Below are 9,026 nucleotides of genomic sequence, written 5' to 3' on the forward strand. Positions count from 1 at the left end.
TTCTGCTCCATGGCGAGGAAAGGCCAGAACTGCTGCCTTAAATGCGCTTTTGCGTCATCCAGCCACAGCAATGCCCACTCCAAACTGCTACTTTTCCAGGGGTGTTTGTCTAAATATACCCCATTTACAGACTTCTCAGGTGCATCATTACGAACAGGACGCTCTGCAGTTTGCGAACCACCTCAGATAACTCCAGGTTCCTAGCATAGTTTAAAGGATGACATTGTGAGCAAAGTAGCATCAAAATTTGAGATATTTAACTCTCACGTTCACCTTTCCAAGGTCTTGTAGTACATGCAAATGTGGCAAAACGAGCACCGCGAGCCAGCCAGGAGTCGAACCTAGAATCTTCTGATCCGTAGTCAGACGCGTTATCCATTGCGCCACTGGCCCCGAGCTGTTAAAACTTTCTCCGCGAGGGCTGATCACCCTTATGCAGTATGAACAGGCTTCCGGGAACCAGCGATCCATTTTGCCCCGGCGCCACAGCTCCCGCTGCTCCGCCTTTCCCCGAAACGCGCTCCACCAATCCGCAGCGGCTTCGTCATGGCGCTCTTCGTCGCACTCCAACCCGCCGTATCGGCGGCATGTCTCGCGTGCTCTAGCTCGCACACTAATTTGTCCGCTACCGCCTCCCGTTAAGGCCGGCTCTCTTGTGGGGCGGGAAAAGGGGTGGGACGAGGCTGGGCGCTGCGGCCGCCGTGCCAGGGTGACCGGTAGCGCTGTAGCCGAGGTGGCGGCGCGGGGCGGGGCCGGCGGAGAGACAAGGAAGGAGGTGGTTGTGCAGGATGGCGACGGCGGCTTACGAGCAGCTGAAGCTGTGAGTCCCACGGGCCGGAGGGGCAGCGGGCGGGGAGGCAGCTGCGGGCCCCGGCCTCGGGGAGGGCTTCTGAGTCCCGGGCGGCAAATAGGGTGTGGGAGCTCCTAGCACTTACCGGTCTTCCTCATCCGGCGCGGCCTCTCCTAGGCCTTGCCCGAATAGCCATGGACCGGGAACCAGCGACTCGCCGGCCTTTCTCCAACATGCTCGGCCCCGGCGCCCACAGCTGAAGAGAGAAGCTGCAGACTGGCCTCTAGCGAGCGGGGGTCGGCGTTATGATGCGGCCCTTCAGGGCACGCTTGTCCCCACTTTCTATGGAGAGCTAGAGACTGAATTTATCTGTGTGACTTAGCAGAGAAAAAGAGTTTTCTCTCCTTAACGGACCTAAAACAGCGATTTAGAGTCTACACACAAATAAACAAACCTTTGTTTTGGTTACAGCCTATCTAGGTACTGAAGCCTGCCTGACCACTCTTCAGTGTGCAGAAAAAATTTAAAGTACAGTCAGTACTCTTAAGGTCCTGAAGGAGTTTACTTTGGTTTCAATTTTAAACATCTCCAGCCAAAAGCAGGTTCTTAAGTCGACAGCCAGAGGCTAATCTCGAGAATTCTGACACTGCAAAGTGACTTTTCGGTAAATCCAAGTTCTTGAGTCTTTGATAGAGAGGCCCTGGTTGTTAAGAGTTACAAAATAAGTGCTTTTAAGGGCTTTGGTTTGTCTTGGATTAAAAACAACATGTGTTTATTTCCCTTAATGTTACCCATTAGCATCCACACTTTTCTTGTCTGTGAATAATTGTACTCACTTCGTGTTATACTCCTAGGCTGTTTGAAAATCTGGTGGCCACAGCCTGGGAATATCTGGTAGGAGAAACAAATGTAATTTTTAAGTAGCTTATCTATCCCTATATATAAGTTAAAATATCTTGGCACTTAGGCATAGGTATCACATTTCCTTTGCAGGGAAATGACCTCAAAATGTGGTTTGGGCACCTCTTATGCTCCTCAGACCTCAAGCTCGTAATAACTTTCTGAAAGATTCAGTGGAAAGTTAGAGGTGCAAAATTCAGAGAGAGGGGTCATCTATTCCACACTGTGTGTGTTGCAGAAAAGATGATTGCTTTTTCTACAGTCCACCCCCGTGCCATTTCTGTTTACTGTAATGTTCTTTGAAAATCCTAGCTACACGCTTCCCTCCACATTTTCCTCTCCACCTTTCCGTATTTTCTCCCAGTTCCCCTTTGCAAAGTGCTCACCTTGTCGTTGGTGAAAGAGTTCAGGGAAGTGTCTTCCACTGCGTTTCTGGCCAGGCCACTGTCACATGTGCTCTGCTAGCTAATTAGGTTATTGTCTGTCTGATAGGCACTGAAGGGTTTAATGTGATCCTACACCAGGTCTCAAATGTGTTTAAGCAGTATGGAGCCATGGCTTGATGCAGCTTAGCGTGGCAAAGATTGAATAGGATGGAGAACTTGAGAATTATGATGATTGTTTTTCAGCTGCCAGAACACTAAATTTAACCAATTCAGACCTTAAAACAAACCAAAATCCTCTGACTACATAAAAGAGAAAAGAAATTTGTCCCTTAAGTGGTAAGAATGATGTTTTTGTATTGATTTTTGTGAGAAGTGGAAACTCTTAAATTATTTGGGTGATAAAGTCAAACTGGGGTTATGTGAAACTCATTTTCTGATTTGTCAGTCCTAGCTTTTTTTCCCCCCTGAAAAAAAAGTTTTGAGTGTTTCTGTAAATGTGAAGGTATAACTTTTTTGCAACTTTTTCTTTACCAAGGGGTTTATGAGTTAGAATTTCCGTTTTTATTCCTTCCTTTTGGCCCTTCCTGCTCTGAGGCTGTGTTGAAGGTTTTAAATGCGCCTCCTGCCCTAAGGAATATTCTTTTTCGGATGCATTTAAAAGTGAAATTGGTTTCTGTATAAGAATTGGTAGGAGATAGTAGCCATTTTAAAAAATGTGTCTAGAGATGTGTTTTAAGAAATATCCATGCAAAAGAGATAGTTCGATTATTTTATTACAAAAGGATTGCTACAGGATTTATTTAAATGTTGAAATGCTTGTTTTTTTTCTTTTGTTTCGTTTTGTTTTTAAAGACATGGGGTCTCATTCTGTTGCCCAGGCGGGAGTATAGTCGTTTGGTCATAGCTCACTGCAGCCTCTAACTCCTAATCTCAAGCGAGCCTCCCACCTGAATACTGTAGGCAGTTGCAACACAGTGGTAAAGATTTGTGTATGTATACATACATAAACAAGAAAAGGTACGGTAAATATACAGTATTATAAGCTTATAGGACCACCATCATATATGTGGTCTGTTGTTGACCAAAGCATTGTTACATGGCACATGGCTGTATTTTGTTTTTCCAACCAGTTTACACCTTAACATTTTCTTCTCTAGTCCTCCTCAGAACCTAGCATAGAGCCTTGTGCAGAGCAGCTCCTCAGTGAATCAACTGAGTGAATGAAAGGAACTTTCCAGTATAGACCACGTATTAGCACTTCAAAAAGAACACAGTCTAGGGTAATTTGGAATGTATCCGTTTGAAGAAACACAGCTTAAAAGTCATTTCATGTATGTTATTGTCTTCACAGTGTCTCTGTGAGGTCATAGGCTGATATGTATCCTGTCATTGTTGAAAACAGTCTAATAATTGCCCTTGGCCACAAAGTCAGATCATACAGTCAAGCCATGGTAGAGCTAGCCTTGGAATACAGCTGGTCCAGAGTCCAGTGATCTTTCCATTCCATTTCGTTATCCATATCACCTTTTTTTCTCTTATCAGATTGCTCTCGCCTTAGTCCTCAAACATGCCAGGTATTGAAATGAGTCACTTACAACCAAATATAGTTGACATGTCCATATGAATTTTCATATATTTAATGTGGAAAACAGAATATTGATTTGCTCAGAATTTAAAATTCATACTTTTTAAACTTCTAGGCAGTTCTAAATATCCTGTTAGGCTCCATTTTTCTTTTTAAGTCATTTGTATAGGCATGGATAATGTCAGACAGTGATAAATTTGAAATTGCAAAATAATTAGACTGAAAATGTAATTTTTAAGCAGCTTATCTATCCCTATATGTAAGCTAAAATACCTTGGCACTTAAGCATAGATATCACATTTCCTTTGCAGGAAATGACATCAAATGTGGTTTGGGCACTTCTTATGCTCCTCAGACCTCAAGCTCACTAATAACTTTCTGAAAGGTTCAGTGGAAAGTTAGAGGTGCAAAATTATTGGATACATTTAAAGCGTTTTTTCTTTTTCTTTTAAAAGGTCATTTGAAACTAGGTGTAAGGCAGGGAATCCTTTAGATACTGCATCAGGCTGCACATGCCTCTGAAGAATACTGTTTCCTCAGGAAATTGCCTTTTTTAAAAGAGTCTCATAACTGTGAGGTCATCAGTCAGGGCAGATATGATCTAACCTTGAAAACAGATGTAACCTAAGCTACCTCGTGATGTACACACATGTAATCTGTTCAATATAGTGAACATTTATATTGTTCACAGAACTCTTCCGGTGGAGGGAGGGGTATAGGGCAGCCAAGGTTATTCTCATGAGTTTTAGCACAGATAATATGGGGTTTGTATCCAAAGCATTAGTTGGCTGGGAGTTCAGGCTAGTTCAGGCTTACCTAGGCTAACCTGACCAGCCTAGGTTAGTGCTAGGCTGCATCAAATGACTTGGTATGCTTGTCATTTGGAATATGCACTTTGAAGTGCATATTCCAGGGCCCCACGTTAGGCCTACTGAGTGAAAATCTCTGGGGATGAGCCGCGGAAATCTGCAAGTTTAGCTATCCTGGTAGTTTTTATGCACTCTGAAATATTTTAGGGCAGGGCATACATAGCTGAGTTAGGACCAGAACATGCTGGTAGAAGAGAATTCTTTGGAAGATATGGGGCTCTGGTAGATAGTGCTATGGATTAGAACTTCAGATTAGGTGGAATTTGGACCTAGTCCTGTGAAGAAGTCTGGTTTTAGGGTATTCAGGGAATAGGATGTAGGTGGGAACACAGAGTTTTGAGAAAGAAGATGGCATATTAGAATGAGTTTCTAGAAACACCAGCTGGTTTGGAATTGGGTCGTGCCCCTGGGGAATCTGTGATGAACTTGAGCTATAGGAGAGGCAACCAGGGAGGGCTCAGTGAGGAGGTACCCAAAGGGAAGATGAATGGGGGAGGTAGGAGCACCTTCTGCCTATGAGTGTAGTATGCACAGGGGATCCTTCTTTACTAAGTTCTTTTGTTTTTGCTCACCAAACCTAGTAAAATGTTGTGCCTCTGTCTTTTCAACCAGAGATATATTAAATTTGATCATGAAGACCTTGATTTTAATTCTTTTTTTTTTTTTTTTTTTGAGATGGAATCTCGCTCTGCTGCCCAGGCCGGAGGGCAGTGGCACAATCTCGGCTCACCGCAACCTCCGCCTCCCAGGTTCAAGTGATTCTTGTGCCTCAGCCTCCCAAGTATCTGGGACTACAGGTGTGCACCACCAGGCCCGGCTAATTTTTGTATTGTTAGTAGAGACGGGGTTTCACTATGTTGACCAGGCTGGTCTTATCTCCTGACCTCAAGTGATCCACCCGCCTCGGCCTCCCAAAGTGTTGGGATTACAGGCATGAGCCACTGCACCCGGCCAGATTCTTTACATAAGATTTTTGAGGGAATATGTTTTTGCTACAGTTTTATGACATATCACTGTGGTTCCTATGCAAAATAGTGGTTTCATTATTTTTAAAAATTGTGGTAAAATAAAACTTAAAATTTACCCTCTTAACTATTTTTAAGTATACAATTCTGGGCAATAAGCACATTGATGTTGTACAACCACTATCACCATCCGTCACCAGAACTTTTTTCATCTTGCAAAAATAAACTCTGTGCCCATTAAACAACTCTCCATTTCTGTATCCTCCCAGCCGCTGGCAACCACCATTCTACTTTCTGTCTCTATAAATTTGACTTCTCTAGATGCCTCATAAAGTGGCAGTATTTGTCTTTTTATGACTGGTTTATTTCAGTTAGCATAATGTCCTTAAGCTTCATCCATTTTGTAGCATGTGACAGAATTTCCTTTTTTTTTTTTTTTTTTTTTTTTGAGACGGAGTCTCGCTCTGTCACCCCGGCTGGAGTACAGTAGTGCGATCTCGGCTCACTGCAACCTCCGCCTCCTGGGTTCAAGTGATTCTCCTGCCTCAGCCTCCCAAGTAGCTGGGATTACAGGTACGTGCCACCACACCCAGCTGATGTTTTGTATTTTTAGTCGAGACGGTGTTTCACCACATTAGCCAGGATGGTCTCCATCTCCTGACCTCGTGATCTGCCCACCTTGGCCTCCCAGAGTGTTGGGATTCCAGACCTGAGCCACTGTGCCCAGCACAGAATTTCCTTTTTAAGGCTGAATAATTTCCCATTATATGTATGTACCACATTTCGTTTGTTCTTTTGTTGATAGACACATAGGTTTCCACCTTTTTGGCTATTATGAGTAATGCCAGTATGAATGTGAGTATACAAATATCTTTTTGAAACCCTACTTTCAGTTATTTTGAGTATAGACCCGGAAGTGGAATTGTTGGGTCATACAGGAATTCTATTTTTAATTTTTAGTGGGTCACCATACTGTTTTCCCATAGTAACTGTACCGTTTTACATTCCCACCCACAAAGCACCAGGATTCCAGTTTCTCCACATCCTAGCCAATACTTATTATTTTCTATCCTGGGTTTTCATTTTTCCTTCTAGGTAATAGCCATTTTAATGGGTATGAGGTTGGTAAGTAGTAATATTTTTGAAGTGGGCCAGTTTTACTCATTGATTTGACAAGATTTTAAAGAAGTTAGTTGTCTGAAATGAGATGTGAATGTTACATGGGAGATAAATGTTTTCAGACACTAGAAAATCACAATGCCAACACTGAAAGAAAATAAAAATATTTGATGTTAATATTATAATTAAACATACTGCTTTTCTTAAAATTTAACAAGACTAATTTTTTAAAAACACTCTTAAGAGCTGTTGAATCCCAGGTGACTATAAGATTAAATGCATTTGTATGAAGTGTAATACCCATACTGCCTTTGTTGAATTTAGCTTTTAGTCCCAATTCCACTTCTGGGATACTCAAAATAATTAAAAGTAAGGTCTCAGAGAGATTTGTATACCCCCATTCATAGCAGCATTATTCACAACAGTCAAAAAGGGGGAATCAACCTAAGTGTTGATTCTTTCTTTTTTTTTTTTTTAATTTCAACACTTTTTGTAGAGATGAGATCTCGCTGTGTTGACCAGGTTGGTCTCAAACTCCTGACCTCAAGATCCTCCTGCTTTGTTTTGCTTTTCTTTTCTTTTTCTTTCTTTTTTTTTTTTTTTTTTAGACAGTGTCTTGCTCTGTCACGCAGGCTGGAGTGCAGTGATGCGACCTTGGCTCTCAGCAGCTTCTGCCTCCCAGGTTCAAGTGATCCTCCCACCTCGGCCTCCTGAGTAGCTGAGGCCACAGGTGCATGCCACTACACCTAGCTAATTTTTGCATTATTTGTAGAGACGGAGTTCTGCCATGTTGCCCAGGCTGGTCTCAAACTCCTGGGCTCAAGCAGTCCTCCTGCCTCAGCCTCCTAAAGTGCTGGAATTACAGGCATGAGCACTGTATCCAATCACTTTTTCTTTTTTATCCCATGCTTGGACAGTAATCCTTAAAAGCAAAATAACCAACTGAATGAAGGTAGTCAAAATAGAAGCAGTTATTATATAAGTATTATGCTATTTTGATATATCTTCTGTAGTATGTGTGTTATTAATGGGAACCAGAACTCTGGGTAGATATCGAATCCCCTTGTCTTGATAGATAGTTGGTAGGATTCTTGTTCAGTTAGAGTTAATAGTGAATTGGAGGCTAATGACCTCACCAGATAGTTTATAGGACCAGAACCCTTGTTAGTATACAGTATGACTTTGAACCTTAGAGATCTGTTATTAGCAGTATAGATAATGACCAAATAATCTTGGATCGAATGTTGTTTTCTGAAATCCATTTCATAAAGTAAGTAATATGATAGCTTGTTTGGTGAAGATTTAAAGACAAAAATAGCAATAAAACAATACACACCAGCAAAAATTACACCACTGATTGTTTACTTAATTATTTTTGACTGTAAGTGCTAGAGAGTTAAAGTTAATTTCACTGGCTTTTGAAATGAAGCCTAGGAAGCATAAAACATGTAGAATAAAATTTATTACATAAAACAATTATGCTTCGGATAAGTATTAAGTTCAATACAAAAGTGGTGGGAAATGAAAGGAGAGGAAGAGAACAGTAAGGGCGTATATGTAGGTGCCTGTGAGTTAGGATGATACCTGCTGTTACGATTAACAGAATTGTGAGTCATTACTTATCATTACCATCCCTAGAAATGCTGATTCCCTGGCAGTCACTGTTCATGTTTTCATTGCTCCAATTCTTAAGCCTAGAGATACCACTTTCAGTGACATTATCAGAATAGCCTGATGGCAGCATCAGCAACTTAGATTCCAACAGCATCTCTCAGAGAGAGAAGATCAAGCGAAGGCCTCAGGACTTTTGAGCGAGACATCTCTACCTTGATCCATAATTACTCTTATTTGTATACTTGGTTATAATACTTTTTTGGTGGTGGGGATGAAGTCTTGCTCTTGTCCCCCAGGCTGGAGTGCAGTGGCACGATCTCGGCTAACTGCAACCTCCGCCTTCTGGGTTCAAGCTATTCTCCTGCCTCAGCCTCCTGAGTAGCAGGGATTACAGGCGCCTGCCACCTTGCCTGGCTAATTTTTATATTTTTAGTGGAGATGGGGTTTCACCATGTTGGCCAGGCTGGTCTTGAACACTCCTAACCTCATGGAGTCTTGCTGTGTCGCCAGGCTGGAGTGCAGTGGTGTGATCTTGGCTCACTGCAACCTCCACTTCTGGATTCAAGCAAGCGATTCCCCTGCCTCAACCTCCCAAGTAGCTGGAACTACAGGCATGCGCCACCACACCCAGCTAATTTTTTTGTTTGTATTTTAGTAGAGACGAGGTTTCACCATGTTGGCCAGGATGGTCTCGATTTCCTGACCTTGTGATCCACCTGCCTCGGCCTCCGAAAGTGCTGGGATTAGAGGCGTGAGTCTCCGTGCCTGGCCTATAATACATTTTTTTTTTTTTTTTTT

The 9,026-nt window shown here is 42.4% G+C and overlaps 1 protein-coding gene and 1 non-coding gene across 4 annotated transcripts in view; one reads left to right on the plus strand and one right to left on the minus strand.

Annotated features, from left to right (window-relative positions):
* Nucleotides 1-320: 320 nt before the first annotated feature.
* Nucleotides 321-393, minus strand: TRNAR-ACG. The gene has a single exon. It is a non-coding gene; the product is annotated as a tRNA-Arg (tRNA).
* Nucleotides 394-563: 170 nt separating this feature from the next.
* Nucleotides 564-9,026, plus strand: part of SACM1L (SAC1 suppressor of actin mutations 1-like (yeast)) — a 63,193-nt gene continuing 54,730 nt past the window's right edge. The window contains exons 1-2 of one of the 3 annotated variants that reach the window (XM_011952657.1): nt 564-820; nt 1,645-1,684. Coding sequence is in view for 1 of the 3 variants with exons in the window: in XM_011952656.1 (XP_011808046.1) it covers nt 789-820 (32 nt within the window). In the remaining 2 variants the exon portion in view is untranslated. The remainder of the gene's footprint in view (nt 821-1,644; nt 1,685-9,026) is intronic. The other 2 variants (XM_011952656.1, XM_011952658.1) reach the window with 2 other exon arrangements.

Source organism: Colobus angolensis, unplaced genomic scaffold, assembly GCF_000951035.1.
Source record: "Colobus angolensis palliatus isolate OR3802 unplaced genomic scaffold, Cang.pa_1.0 Scaffold344, whole genome shotgun sequence".
Lineage (NCBI taxonomy): Eukaryota > Metazoa > Chordata > Mammalia > Primates > Cercopithecidae > Colobus > Colobus angolensis.